General features: G+C 33.5%; 1 protein-coding gene across 1 annotated transcript; it reads right to left on the bottom strand.

The window, feature by feature from the left end:
• Window positions 1-372: 372 nt before the first annotated feature.
• LOC142351211 (uncharacterized) lies at window positions 373-15,386 on the bottom strand. The gene is made up of 6 exons (XM_075403340.1): window positions 15,267-15,386; window positions 9,517-9,667; window positions 4,545-4,720; window positions 3,944-4,074; window positions 1,139-1,322; window positions 373-670 (listed from the first exon to the last, which is right to left on the bottom strand). Exons 1-6 carry the CDS (start codon window positions 15,298-15,300, stop codon window positions 456-458), a joined length of 891 nt encoding a protein of 296 aa, XP_075259455.1. The 5' UTR covers window positions 15,301-15,386; the 3' UTR covers window positions 373-455.
• Between the last annotated feature and the right edge of the window lie 273 nt (window positions 15,387-15,659).

Below are 15,659 nucleotides of genomic sequence, written 5' to 3' on the forward strand. Positions count from 1 at the left end.
TGCCTCTTTTTAACTTATCCTCCTCGCCTCGCTGAGATAATCATACTCACCTCACTTCCTTCGTATTGCAGCCCAATAAACTCTTTTAAAAGATTTTCATTTTCCTGCTAAAATTTTTAGGATCCTTTTATGCTCACTAATAAACCATTTAAGATCTTTGCTCGGATTCCATAGAGCCATATATGACGACTTGTGATTAGGATCAACTATACATGACTAAGTATCATCACTAAGGTCTTTCTATGGTGTTTTTTCTCTAGAGGAAACAATGTTTAGTAACGAAAACTTTCAATGTTTTTTTTTTCAAAAATTGTCAAACCAAGGAAATTTTTACGTCTTCTTGCTAGCAAATACAAAAATGATTTTTCCCCATATTTTCATGAACGCATCTAATAATAACTGACAAATAACGTTACATTTTTTATTTAAATTAAATATTTACAATAGATTTTATTCTACAAGTTTCGAAAACGCGGCGCGAGAATATGGCCTCCGAAACGATTTTTTTCAAAATCTTTGAACTCTCTTTTTGGACCTTTTCCTTTATTGTCCTTCTCAGGCCGTCTTGTATGATGTTCCCATTTTCTAGGCGCTGGTTTTGGTCTGCATATCCAGGGTTGCCCTTTACACATGATGTTGTGTTTAAACCAGTGGAACGTTAACTCTGCTCCTGAAAACAGAATAATTAGGTGTCAAAAAGTTGTTTGGTTGAAAATTATTTCAATTCAAATTATAATTGACTTTCGTTTTTGAGCAAATAAGTCCACTAATGCATTAGAAAAAAATGGGTCTTTCCCATAATAGCCCCCAGCTTAGTGGTCACGTCATATATTATATATCACCTCCCCGAAATCATGGTTATGAGGTTTTTTCTGTTTGTGCCCTCCCCCAGACGCACGTGCCATATTTTTACATAATGATTTACTGCGTAATGACACGTGATCCGTAATTGGGGATTGCATAACGTACTGGGGGACACAAACGGAAAAGATTCTGGTAATTATACCATAATGGGGGGCTATGTTTTTTTAAAGGGCTATAATGATACATAATGGGGGGCTATATTTTTGTGGGGTCTACAATGGGAAAGTCCCAAAAAATTTACTATTCTTAAAACACAAGTGTTGGTTGTTCTCACCCGGGTTATCGTAATCGAACTCTGTCGAGTTGATGTGAATAATTCCAATTCCGCCCAGTTCTTTTCCTGCAAGTACATAAGGTGCCCCTTCCACCACAGTTTTGTGATGACTTCTTCTGAGTTTTCCCGGACCAAATCCGACTTCCAAAATTAGATTTTGACACACGTGAGGCATGTAGAAAGCCTAAAAAATAATAATCAGCTAACAAAAAATTAATGGCATTGTATTCGAAGTGATAGCATTGATGGAACAAAAATAAAGTGTAATTTAATTTTTAAAAATACAGGAAAAAGAAAAGATCAGAAAATTAAGGATGAGAAACTTAAGACAACATTTGGAACAATTTTTAGTACTTTCACCCAGTTCCGGGTCTAAACTAGTATGAGGAAAGTCTTAATGATAGTGTGTTTTCATTTTTGGCAACGAGCACATAAAAATAGAAGTTTCAAAATAATGCCAAAATATCGCCAAGTGTTGGGCAAGACTTGGAAGTTGATTCTATTCCTTACACAGTATTTCAAAAACCTTCGTTTGAAAGCACTGAATTTGGATTTTTAAAGATTGAATTTTGATTGAATTTTGAAGATAAAAAGAAGTGCCTCTTTATTGTGATGAAGTATACGAGGTTATTTTGGAGTGTGTCAAAACTGATACCAAATGACAGCAAACAATCTCAAGAGCATTAAATGGACAGCAAAATACGTCAAAGGAGCAGCAATTGGGGCACTATGAGCGATTTTTGACAGTTTCGGGGCTTGGTTTCTAATTTGCGAATCAAGCACTGACAAATACTTAATGTGGCTCAAGTATTGTAAAAATTGTAAATTGTTCACCACATAGCTGAAAAAAAAATAATTTTGAACCGTCCATCACATTCAAATCTTGCAGAAGTAAATCTTACTTCGAAATAGATTTTAATTTGGAAAAAGAAGAGATAACATTTGATTTTGTATCAGTCAAATTCTTATCTGTTTTTCATTCCGCATAACAGAAAAAACAAAATCCATTCAGAGGTTATTGTGTGAGTGTTCATCCAATTCTTCAAGCAAAAAAACCCAAAAAATTTAGGCCTATTGACACAAAAAATGGCGTCGATTTACAACAGTTTTTGGGGCTCAACGATAAAAATTTTCGTTAGTAATACACGATAGCACATGTGAAAATGTTGAGTGAAGACACAAGATAAATCGCCTGATTTCTGACAAAAAACTGCACTAAATTTACTCTCAAACAAAAATAGTTTTCTCGTGTGAATACACAATTTTTCGTGGACATTTACGCGATTTTGCATGTAACCTGATAAACATAGATCACATCGTAAATCATCGTAATCGGAAATCACGATTGAATCGTATTTTTATATTTTCTCTTTGTTTTGCTTACCCAACAGTTGCCATTATTTTCAAAAGTTTTTATGAGCTCAGCCACGAAAAAAAATTGCAGACAAAAATTCTATAGAAGTCATTTTCCTCGTACGCTTCTTCTTTGCAAGAAAAATGTATAACTATTCATGAAACCACAAGATGCAATTTTCACTTGAATAATTGTGTGATTATTAGTCACACCAATAAAAATTATGAGATTTCACACTAAAGTTTCTTGGAGTGAAACTCTCTGCTTTACTTGTGTTTTTTGTTGATTTTCAGGTTGTCTGAATGCAGACCATTGCAAAATTACAAAAATGATTGAATTAGAAACTCTTGGATAAGATTTCAATAAAGATAAGTCAACATTTTTCCGAAATCTGATTTAGGACCTTTTGGAGAGTCCGCGAAGACTTGATTTAAGTTACTGCACTGCGAACAAGTCATTGAAAATTATATTTAAACTGTCAAAGTAAGTAAGTAAAAACAAAGAGGAAAATCGGGTCGTTTTTCTTATCGTTAAAGTACAATAATATTGACTGCAGAGATGTATAATCACCGACTGTCCGTTCTCTGCAGAATGTTACATCCCCTTCAGCATGTAATTGAGGCTTGAACAAAATTTTGCAAAACTGTAGCATGACATGTATTTATAATATGGCCATTTTTATCATTTCAACCGTATTCCCAGAACTTATTGTTTTAAACAGGTATCAAAGCATGAAAAAGGGGAAGAAATAAGCACTTTAACTCATTACCAGGTCAAAAGAAGGCAATAATTTTATGGCCGCAATTACGCATGAAATAACAGAATATGCAGAAAGAAATCAGGTGGTAATTACTTATAAACATACAATGCATAGTCGGTAATTACTCATGTGCAGATATCATATCGGCGGTAATTATTTATTGACAGATAAAACATAGTCGTAATTTACTAATAGGAATAGAATCAACAGTAAAAGTTTTTCATGCGCGTTGGATTTACTCAGAGAGTTTTTCTGTAATTTATCAAAAGTGACATGAACATGGTACTGGTAAGCTAAAAAATGCAGACTGCAGTTTTAATGCTTCAGCGCTGATTTCTACTGCAAGCAAGACATGGGACGATCAATACCTCTCAAGGAGCAGCATTGATGCTCTGTGGTACAACTGTGTTGTTGAAAAAGTTGTAAAAAAATAAAAATTTGGGAACCAGTTGTGTGAACGAATTTGGATTTATGGAGATCTGTCTATGGTCATTTTTCTCAAGTTATACTTAGACGAAAACGATGAAAAGGAAAAGTAACTTTGATTCTTGATTTGTCTGTGCAAAAGTATATAGAAGCACTGAGACTGAGGCATGCTCAACAACTTGCATTCAAAAAGTGATTGATCAGAAAGTATTATTTTAATTAATTTTTTTAAATATTTGTCTTTTTGATCGTTTTTGGCACTTACTGATATGTAGTTGAGTGGTTTATCTTCATCTTCGTAATCAGTGAGTTTAAACATGTATTCGTCAGGGTTCATCCCTTTGTGATGAAGTCCAAATATAAGATATTTATCAACTTGTATTTCACAACATGAATCTAAACAAAAACAAACAATTTAATATAGATTGTTTAGTTGATAGTATTAAAGCAAAATATGGTTGCTTAAAAATATTTATTTCAAAATGAAAGGTAAATTGATTAAGTTAGGCTGAACGCCAGAAATGGAACCCTGAACAGGTCTTCCCTTGAAAACTTTTTCATTGACCGAAAAATCTGCTTGGCAATAAAGATCGCGTTACTTATAAAAGCAGCTAAGTACTTTGTTTGTTGATATTTATTTTTAAAAACCAAAGTGAAGAGTGACTTCGTGTAAACCAGTTGCGGTTTTTGGTGTTTTCCGTTTGTGCCCCCGTCAGTACGATATGCACCCCCAAGTTATAAAGCATGTGTCATTAGTAAATCTTTATTTAAGAATATGGCACATGGGGGGGGGCGCAACCGTAAAGGACCCACTAGTTGACTTATTTCCGCCAATTTTGCGACCCAAGCTGTTTAATTCTTCTCACATGGTCTCTGGTAGTCGATCATATTGATGGCGAGATACTTGGGGTGTATGAGGGTTGAGAACCACATTCGACAGGCTACTGGATCATAGAGCAAATGGGAGTTTCTATCCTCCGCTGATGTATTTTGTCCGTCATATGGGTTCTGGGTGTAATATGCATCGAGACAATAGTAGTCGCTGAAATAAAAATTAACCCTAGACAAGACCGGATTGTTTCTCACGGGATTCTTGCAGCAGAATGTTTATATACTCCTCGATCTTTTTTTTGCAACAAAGAAATTAAAATTATAACGATATGGTAAAATATACTTGAAACAAAAAATACTTCAAATCATCCAAACAAAATAAAATATTGACCATCAATCAATTTCTTAAAGAATCACATTATAAAATTTTCTTCCGATTGTTTTCTTCCTAAAAATAAAAATAACTTTTAAAAGCTCCTACGTTACTATTCAAGGAAATTTTTTTCATGTTGTGAGAGCAAGAAATCATACAACCTTTTCTTAAAACGTTTTCATTTATTGACAACCGGACCAGCTGTGGTAACTTATTGCATTTTTGTACGCATTGACGAACAATCGAATTTATTCCAAACTTGGTTCTGACACTCTGTCTAAATTTGAATTGTTTTGTTCGAGTTTTTTGATGAAGACTCAGATACCCCTGAAAATTTTCAAAGTTTTCTCGCCTGGCCATATCATATTGAAATTTGATTAGCGACATTTTTGCTATTATTAGCTCAGCTGGTAGGGTCTTTGTCTGGATTAGCAGATCTCTCGCTTAGTCATACTTTTTGCGTAGAAAGCACACCTTTATACCCCAGTTAATCTGTCGGTTGAGGCGTTTTATGTTTTTGAGATAAATTTTAAGGCAGATAAATTTTGAAAAAAAGATTGCCGAAAACGATAAGTGTGAAAGCTCAAGTGACTTTAGAAGAAGAATCAGGGGAATTTGATTTCTTATTAGGTATATTGATCTTATAGCATGAGCCATCTTTTTTAAGCTTTTATTCAGCTGCATATCGAAATTAAGATTATTGTCAATTTCAATACCATGATATCTGCAACTTTTTTTGTGTTGTGAGAACTTCGTTTGTAAAAAAATAGATCCGAAATCAAAATTATTGTGCGAGAAAAAGGTTAATTCGATTTTGTTTGTATTCAAAGTTCATTTGTTCATCTCTAAATATTCTTCTATTTTTTTGTAAAATTTCCTTGACTTTTCTATGTAAGCTACTTTCCTGTCCACAGCAGACAATACTTGTGTCATCTGCGAATTGAATTACTTTTTCCGTTGTGTCAATTATCAGTCAATGTCTTATCTTGCAAGATCTATCAAGTTTAATGGTTATCTTGCAAGCCCTTGCAAAAATTGTGGAAGAAATTCTTTCGAAAAGATAGGCATCGTCTTGCAGGATCTTGCAAAGTGACCAACAGAATGTTTAAAAATTTGACCTAGAACCGCTGAATAAAAAGTGTTTAGCATATTCCAATAACAGACAATCTTTTTATCATAAATTGGCATATAAGGAAACTGACTACACTGCTCTTAGCTATTATCTAAAACATACCAGACCGATCGAATATTGAGGCAACTACAAGATAATTTAGCGCCCTTTTGCATTAAATACACCTCGGACCTGCAGTCAGTCAGTGTTAGATAAATCCTTTCATTCTTTAAAATAATCATTGCGTCACAAAATCGCCGTTTGCTTTATATGGGACGGTCATGGCCTTATGGGGACAAAAAAGATAAAAAATTGCAGCCAATTTTCATATAACGTCCTTGTTAGCCGCGATGAAAAAAAACAAAAGTTATGAATTTCGTCACTTTTATTGGCAGATTAGATAACAAATGTTCATATTTTTGAGCATTCAGTTAGCCTAAAAACGTATTGCTCGAATTTGATTAGTAGTGACTTGATACCCAAATTCAGAGACTAATTGGTTCCTGTGAAGCGTGATACGCGTAGTTGATAAACTGCTAATTGTTTTCTTAATGCACAATTAGAATTGTGATGAAAATTTCTGTAATTAATCACCATTTTACGTTTTCCTTGATCTCCATCTAATTGGAATGCTCTTAATTATAGCGGTCATTAACCGTAGGCAACAGTTTCGATGTTGACAAAAGTGACGGGGACAAGGAAGAGAGAGAAAAACTTTTGTCACAGTTGTCCACGTTTGCTCAAACACAGCATCGAAGAGACTTAAGAGGGATCTTTTTGGAAGCTGACAAAAATTTGAACTAAATTTGCCTTCTGTCACAAATCTCCACACGTGCCCGTATAATATTAATCTTAAAATATGGCCGTGAAAAAGAGTAACAAACTAGAAAAAAAATACTTCAGATTTTTGCATGGGCAAAATAGAATTGCGCAAAATGTATTTTAAGTTTTGTATTTTAAGATTCCTCCTTTTTGGTAAAGTTTTTCTGGTTTGGGACTAATGTGACTAAAGTAACTTTTAAGTGTCATTGATTTTCAGGATATTTGGGTGCCTTGTCCAGATAAATTAGTTGTTCTTCAGATGCCGTAGTTTTCTTTCAATCATTTTTCAAGACTTTTGTTTGTAAAAGCATATTTCTCATATAACTCTTTAAAAAACGTAAACGCCAGTTGGTAAAAATAGTTTTGAACGTTGTTTCCTCTGAGCAACCTGTGATCAGATTTTCGCGTCTCTTATCATAGACGTCCTTGTACCGAGATCACTTCTCATTTTATTAGCAAAAACCAACCTCATTGAGACCACCAAACACAAAACGACAAAAATTTTGAAAGAATCTTCGGTATGTTCTGTTTCATACGTAAGAAAGCGACGGTATTATCGTTTTCGAACGTAAGGAAGATTCATTATTGTCGTTTTGGACGAAAGACAGATTAGGTATATTTGGGCTTAAAAGATTCGCTATGTTCGGTATTTAAACGTAATAGACCGTCGCTATGTTCGGTCTTGAATCGTAAGAGATAATCGAAACTGAACATAGCAACCGTTTTTAGTTTGGTCTGCCAGACTAATCTACGGTTAAAGCCCAGAAGATAAAAGTTCACGGTATTTCTCTAAACAACACCAAATCTCTCTTACGTTTAAAAAACGATGATATCGAATCTCTCTTACGTTTAAAGACGACCATACCGAGTCTTTCTTATGTTAAAAACCGAACGAAAACGATTTTGCCGACTAAAAAATCGAAGGGAACTTTCGTATTTTTTGGCTGAAAAAAACAACGATAATGACAATTTTTTGCTTTTATTAACCGAAGATTTCTCGATTAGGGAAAAGAGCCAGTGATAATACTCAATCCAGAGCCACGTCCAACACTTTATACCAGGGAATAACAAAGGGAATCAGTGTAGGATTTATAATCATTCATCGGAATATGCTCTCATCGTCTTTTAGAGATGAATGGCTTGTAGCTCGTATTTAACCATGAAATGCAGCGAAATTAGCGGTAATCTAAATTTCCCTCAAATTGATTTGAATTTTTGATCGCGTGATTAAATAATGTACCAGGATCTGGTATAAATTGAGTCTTTTTTAAATTTTTGAAACGAACCGTCAATTTTTTTAAAAAAAAAACGGAATTTCAGGGGATCAAGTCTGCTTACCCAGTGAAATGAAACTTTATACACCTTGACAAGACATGCATGGTCTTGAATTATCTTGCAAAACTTGAAACATCTTGCCAAGAACTATAATTACGATCATTTCATGCTAAATCTTGATAACATCTTGGTATGATCTCATCAAGATAAACCAAGAAAAATTCTTGGCAGCTCCTGACAATATCTTGATAGCGTTTTTCTTTAATTTTGGCCGCTGTGTGATGTCCTCAGTTAGTGATGAGTTAAAGGAACTTTTTTCAGAAGCTGTCTCACTTGAATTTGCGCAATTTCACTATCCAATGAATAACAAAATTTAGGATGCCATTTTCGAATTTAACTGGTTTCCGTACAACTATATGTGTCCAAATTGATTCTTCTTGGGCCTTTTTCTCAATCAATTGGCTTTGGCAAAAAAGGAGCAGCTTCGGCAAAAATTGTTCTTTTACTTATTAGTATTTTTACTTATTGTTTTTTAACAAACATCAGTATTCCCGTAAGTCATATTCGTAATCCTCCACTGCCGGTCCCAAGCCCGGAATGAAAAAGGAGGGAAAAACACAAAATTATACTGGAAAAACTTCCAAAGTCAATCGTTTATTTGACTGGAGAAAGATTTTTCCGACACTCCTTGCCTTTTCTCGCCATTTTTTTGTTTAATCTTAGTTTTGCGTAAAAAATCTTGTTATGATCATGGTGATTCTTTCTTGTTTATCTTATTAGGATCTCATTTTTTGAATTTCTTGCAAAGAACTTAGAAGTTCGTACATATCTTGACGTCTTCTTGCCTAGAATCTTACCAAGATCTTACCAAGATTTTTCAAGTTTCAGCATGCTTATTATCAAGATGTTCCCAGTTTTATTTCGCTGGGTATCGCAACCGTCTGCCCTATCTTACAAGTAGTTAAAGATCGGCTGTTGTAATCAAAAAGTTCTATTCGGCATTCATTAAACTTTTTTGCAGAGGACCCGCTTTTAACTCAGGCTAGATTTCTGGGCTTTATGGCTATTCACAGAAAGCTTTTTGGACTCTTGATTATAGCTCTCAACAGAAGTTATAAGCCTTAGAGTTTTTTTTCTTGGAACAGAATAATAGCAATGGGTCGATCAGACCAAACTATAGATATGTGCCAGACGTAAAAGCGCGACCGGAGATTTGTTCAGACTATGAGTTCTGTCGCACAGATCCCCTGCCGGAGACTCAAGTTTGCGCAGACTCAACCGATGAAACAAATTTTGTTCGATTTTTTTACTAGGGACCTTAACTATGTAATTCTGGTCAAAATTTTTAGTCCCCCCCCCCTCAGTACTTGAATTTTAAAGTCTCTTCTTAAGTCGAGTAGGCCTCGAGTAAGGTGCTAATTATTACCTGTGCTTATCACACGCTTGTCCGAGTACTCCGACTCCATTTGTGATCCAAAATATGAGTGACTCCCAGTCCGGAGAAGGTGGATCCCTTACAAAGTCAGCCTCAACTTCCTCCGCGCTTGCACTGGCATCTCTCGTGCCATATAGTAAAACTAAACGATAGGCAAATAAAAAAGACATTTTCTTTACAAAATGGCATAAAAAATTGAATAGAGATCTAGTTACAATTATTTCGCTGATCAATAGCTTAAAATGCATTGTTCTACAAAAATGCGTTAAAAAACAAGTTCTACGATGTAGCAGATAGAAATCTGCTTTGTGAATATTCGACTAAATGAACTTACGAAATGTTGTACAATTGCGAGAAACGTCAAATCAGACTTACAGATGGTTCGCAGGCACATTGTTTTTTATTAACTGAAATTTGCGCATTTGAGGCGAAATAAATGGTTGTGTTCAATACCCGGGTTGACCACCATAAACCTTTCTTGGCAACCATATCCAAGCCATATATGGAGTTCATGGTAACTTGGCAACCATATAGCTGACCATTCAAAAATACCAACATTGCTCGAAAAGCTCTTAAAACACCCATACATTACACTCTGAGTGGAAGAAAACTCTTCAAGACACTTGAAAAAATTGAAGTTCATGGTGTCTTGGGAACCATATCCAAGACCATACACATTTATGGTGCCATATAGGACCATAAATATCAAAGTCAAAAAATACAAAAATATTACAGAGAACAGCTTAATTAGTATCTTCTGACTACATTAAGCGTTCCAAAAAAGCAAATTGAGTTAGTTCGATTTTTTATTTCTTGGCAACCATATCCAAGACCATAAATATTCATGGTCTTGCATATGGTTGCCAAGAAATCCATGACTTGTCAGATTTCTTAAAAAGTGTTTAAAAAGCTTGAAAAATTGCAGTAAGTAACACAATTTTGGTTGCAAAAAGCATATGTATTACTTCATCACTATGTGGAGTTCTCAAAAAAAAATAATAGAAGAAAAGATACGAAACGACTTTAAAATACTCTATAATTAATAAAACAAAAAAACTCAAATTTAAAACTCTCTAATAAATGCTCTTTTCAGTAAATTACACATTGTAGCAGTTGAAATACAGAATATACGCGTCCAGCCAATCAGAGACTAAGAAGACACTATTCTCTCTTATAAAGCACTAACTCAACTGACCACAGTCAGTATATTAGATAGTTCACCGATGTGTATACCATTGATTCCAGTGCTGTATTATATTACCATGGTTATAATAGAAGTTTATCTTCATTGTTTTATAGAGTTGGTTAGTTTGAAAGAACTAGGTAAGCCTACTTCGAGCGCAGAAATAAGTATCTCGAACTCTTTATGCCTTAAGGCTGTAAAAACGAGCGCACTCCGGGTCTGCCTTAACATAGGCATTAGCAGTAAAAAATTTTATACCTCCACTAAAATGTGGTTCATATCTAAAATTTTCCTGATTCAAAAAACCAACAGTTGTCATTTGTTGCTTTCTTGTTGTGAATTTCCACAAAAGTCACCTAAAAATTTCTCAAGTTCAGCCATTTTAGCCACCTCTTCAGTTAGCCATCACCAAGAGAGAAATCTTAAGAAACATAATATATCAAAAGCAGTTTTAAGATACACAATATATCAAAAGGTCGAAAGGATAATGTTTCTGAAAATTTCATTAGCAGCCCTGAATTTTTCAAGGTGAGGCCTCATAAATTTCCTGAGCAAGTTTCCCTTAGGTGAAAACCACTTTCAACTCAAGACGAAAACCAAAAAATGTTCACCCAAAGGACCAGAAAAAACCATAAAAGGTACCTATTTTTCTAGTAGAAAACAATGCAGCATATCAAAACATTAAAATGAAAGCAATAAAAATTTTCAGATGCAAAAGATTCGAGAGAATCAAAATAAAATTAATTAGAAAAACTTGAAGCTCAAGGTTATCAATATAATAAAACTTTTTTATTTTAAGAAAATTGCATAATTTTTTAGGTAACCAAGAAAAAGTCTTTCCCCCAGTCCTTTCAATCAAAAATAATTTATTCATTTAAATTTTGATTTTTCAATTGTTGGATTATATAATGAATTTACCTTTTAGATTTTATAATTATCAATTCATGATGAAAAATAACCCAATGTGTCTTTCTCTGAGCCGTACAAATTTGTCAAACAAACAGTTTTTTCTTGACAACGATTTTACATTTCTATCAACTGACAAATGAATCATTTTGACACCACAATGCTGGTTGCCGTGTACCTTGTTTTGACACACTGTGATTGCTGACTATGTTTGATAAAATAACAAAAAAAATCTAAATAATATGCGAAGCCATTTGTAGACAAAATTATGCTGCATGGGTTGCAATTGTTGTTCTAATGGAATGAAACCAAAAATATCGTACCTAAAAGTAACTTGAAAAATGCTGCTCTCAAAAACAGTGAGCTGATACACTTAATGGTTTACAGCTATTTCATTCAGTCAAAATTTTTATTTGATTTAAGTCAGAATAAATCAGGCCTAATTTCATATAAAAATTTTGACAATGCTGAACGAAAGTTCGACCACTTATTATTAGGAGACTTCTGACTTCTATGTTTTATATTGGACATATTTTTGACTCAGTGTTTAATCTCCAGTAAAAGTGCAAGTGATTCAATTTTATGTGGCAGTTATTTTTGCAGAAAAATTGTTATATTTAATAAACAAGATTTATCAATGGGAGGAAATATTGATTATCTGAATCTTTTTCAGAACTAGTATCGATCAAATTCGGGAACTCAAAATTCTAATGAGCCAAGATGTGTATGTGCGCAGTTACAATTGATCGATTTAATCCCCAAATGGTTCCCGTGGGTCTTTTATGCAATCAAAAAACAATTCGTATTTTTTCAGTTTCTGTTGAATTGACACGTTGTTTGCAGATTCTGAAAAAAAGACATTTCCTAAACCGAAACTAGAATTAGAGTTTTTGAGTTATAGACAATGAGAAATAAATGTCTTCTATAACTTTGAGAAAAACGAAAATGTTAGTGAAGAAATTTATTCTTAATTCTTCATGAAAATTGCAAAAGTTGACTACAGGTGGTGATAAAAATAACGGCTTTGAAAATGGTTAGCTAAGGAATAAACTTCTGAGCAGTTAAATTGAGCCCCTGGAAAGAAAAAAACGAATAAGTGAATTTTGGTTTGCCTATACCTTCAAAGGTATAGTGAATTATATTGGTGCGCTGTCTTGTTTTAAGACCTATTCATAATTTTTCGGCCTTTAAAATCAATGAGAATTCAAATTAAAGATATTTAGCATGCCGGAGTAATAGAAGGAGCATAAAGAGAGCAGTTTCAACGCATTACGTTTTTTCAAACGGCTTTTGAAGTGAAGGGAGAAAAAGGTGTTTGGACAGTTTTGGTTATGGAGAGCAATTTTTTTCACGTCTTTTGTTTCATTATTTTCTGTGTTATAATGTGAAAATGTTATAACTGTTTTTCTAATAATTCAAATATGCAGTTGTTTAGTCCCCTCTACAGAAAACTAATGGTTTTTTAAGATTCACACGTCATTTGTGATTATGAAAAATGAGTGACTATTTTTTGGCAAACTTCTTGATTTTTTCCATTGAGTCCAAAACGTAATAGGTCTCAGTGGCTCTCCTTTGAGTTATGAAAAGTTTTATTGATTCTAATAGAAATAAATTCTTTTTAACAAAAGTGACACTATTTATTATAAAAAAAATATGTTTTTCTCTGATTTTTTCGTCTTTTAGCGTTTTTGTTGTGCTAAACTGTCTCAGTATAGACAACTCTAATTGGCTCTCCTTTGAGTCAAAGTTGGCTTAATGTTTTTTTTTCAATATATATCTAACGTTTTTGACGACTACGACAGGCTTTAAAAATGTTGTTTTAAGATTTCTTTACCTTTTTGTCATTTTTGTTGTTCTGTGACATAGCCCCATTAAAGATAGGTCTCATTGACCCTTTTATTAGGCGTTTTTGGCTAACCTAATTTTTTCATGCAAAATTTTAGTTTTTACGGACTATTGACAAGACTTTTTTAAATTTTTGACTAAAGAATTATGTTCTATAATTTATTATAGTTGTTTTCGTTTGCTGTTTTTTGTCAGAGTAATTACAAGTCCATCGGATCTGCAATATACCATGTTTGAATTTTTGAATAGGTTTATGAATTGCTAACCATTTTGAACTCCTTGCGAATTTGACATGACTGGTTTTAAGATATAGCTAATTTTTTAAATTTTTGTCAATTTTAGATTTTTTGTTGTTGTCGTTCAGCCATTAACGATGGCTCTCATTTGCTCATTAAGTGGATCAAATAACAGAATCAATTTCAGTATTTAAGATGATTGCTGATAATTTCATTGACCGTGACACCATAAATTTGAAATATTTTTGAAATTTTGGTTACTTCCTTAATTTGTTGATACTTTTGGAACTTAGTCCCCCAATTCTTTTCATTAAGAATCATATGTGCTTTCAAACAATAGATGTTTGGTAGTTCGATAGATGTTTAAGAGTTCAAGATTTTTCTGCCTGTTTCAATGACTTGATGCCGTTTTATAAGTAAAACAGTTTATTTTTGCCATTTTACGCTGTTTTATCGACAAAACAGGTTTTTTTCCAAATGTTTTTTGTCCTTTTCCCCTAACTCTCATTGGTATTCTACAAAGTCGGCGTTTGCTGTCTAAACCCCCACTGCGTAAATGTCCTTCAAAGTTAACCTCGTTGGACATAGTAAATTCGATAACCCTATATTTTTTAAAAAGGGAAATTATATTAACTTGTTTTTTGATTTTCGTAGTTTGCAGTTTACTTTTGTGGATATCTTGGTATGTGACTTCTTTATTAACGGAGGCTGTTCTTTTAAGCAGCCTAAAATTGTTGTATTCAGTTTGTTCAATTCCGTGAATTGTAATTTATGCTTTGTTTTTTACAATTCAAAGAATTTGAATTGTATTGGGGCGCTGTCTTTTTTAAAGATTGAAGTAGTGATTTTGGTCACGCCGAAACAGGAAATGGAGCCAAAAAGCGAGTGGTTTTGCAGCGTGAATTTTTTTCGCTCTAATTTTAAAGTAGAGTGAGAAAACGGTATTTGAACAAAAATTCGGTTTCTCGGTAGTTTTTTTTTGTTCACATGCGGCAATTTCACTCTGATTTTTACTGTTTTTTCGAATTTTTGGATCGGATTTTTTTCTAACTGGTTTTCCCAATCCATTTAAAGCTCATTCTAGGCCTAGTTTTTTGTTTGAATTAAATTTTAATTTCTCGCTAGTGGGTTTTTTGTTCACATGCGGCATTTTGACATTGATTTTCTGTTTTCTTATTTTTTTGATCTGATTTTTTTAAAGTGGTTTTCTCAATTCACTCATAGTCCATTCTAGTCCTAGTTTTTCTGTTCGGTCAATGAAAATTCTTTAGATTGTACGCCAGGACTTGTCCTGCTATGTTTTTTTTTTAATACGGTCGAATAAAGTGTTCTTTTAACACCCAGATAGAACTCTATTCTAGGAAGAAATTTCATTTTTGCAGTAACTTTTCCGCAAATTTTCTCTGATTTCCCGGCACATTTTTTAATACCTAATGGTAACTTCCTGGCAGTTATCGGGACTTCCGGGAACATTTTTGGGAAGTTACCTTGTTAACCAGTTGCTAAAATGCGATGTTACCGCTAAAACTTCAAAACTTGGACAGTGAAATTATAAACGAAATCTCCCTTACCAAATGCAAAAACCATAGCAAATTGGCGAGCCATAGTAATAGTAAGAATAGTTTGATAGCTCCGTTTAATAATTCAACTCAATTAAGTTTTAAAGTTGTAATCAAGGTCTTTGTCCACAATAATGGAGGTCAAATGTTAGCGTTCATTCACGCTATGTACATTTATTCAACAATTGAATATTTATTTATTTGTTTTCTGTCCGAAAACTGGAAGAAACCTTGTTCAAATTTGAAGATGTGAGATTCTTCATTCCATCATCTGACAGTATTTGACTCTCAATATTTGATTCAATGACATGTCAAACAAACAAAAATAATTTTAATGACAAAGTTTTCTTAAGAATTATTTATCATCAATTCTTGTTTCGCGATTCTGCAAAAGAACTAATCAGG

Source organism: Convolutriloba macropyga, chromosome 12, assembly GCF_964194025.1.
Source record: "Convolutriloba macropyga chromosome 12, txConMacr16.3, whole genome shotgun sequence".
Lineage (NCBI taxonomy): Eukaryota > Metazoa > Xenacoelomorpha > Acoela > Convolutidae > Convolutriloba > Convolutriloba macropyga.

What these genes read in the sequence shown, in the direction of transcription:
- LOC142351211 (XM_075403340.1), bottom strand. Translation starts at nt 15,300, where the DNA reads ATGGCTCGCCAATTTGCTATGGTTTTTGCATTTG. An exon ending in GATCGACTACCAGAGACCAT is followed by an intron (nt 4,075 to 4,544) that starts GTGAGAAGAATT and finishes GTTTTTGTTTAG; the next exon opens with ATTCATGTTGTGAAATACAA. An exon ending in GTTCGATTACGATAACCCGG is followed by an intron (nt 671 to 1,138) that starts GTGAGAACAACC and finishes TTCTGTTTTCAG; the next exon opens with GAGCAGAGTTAACGTTCCAC.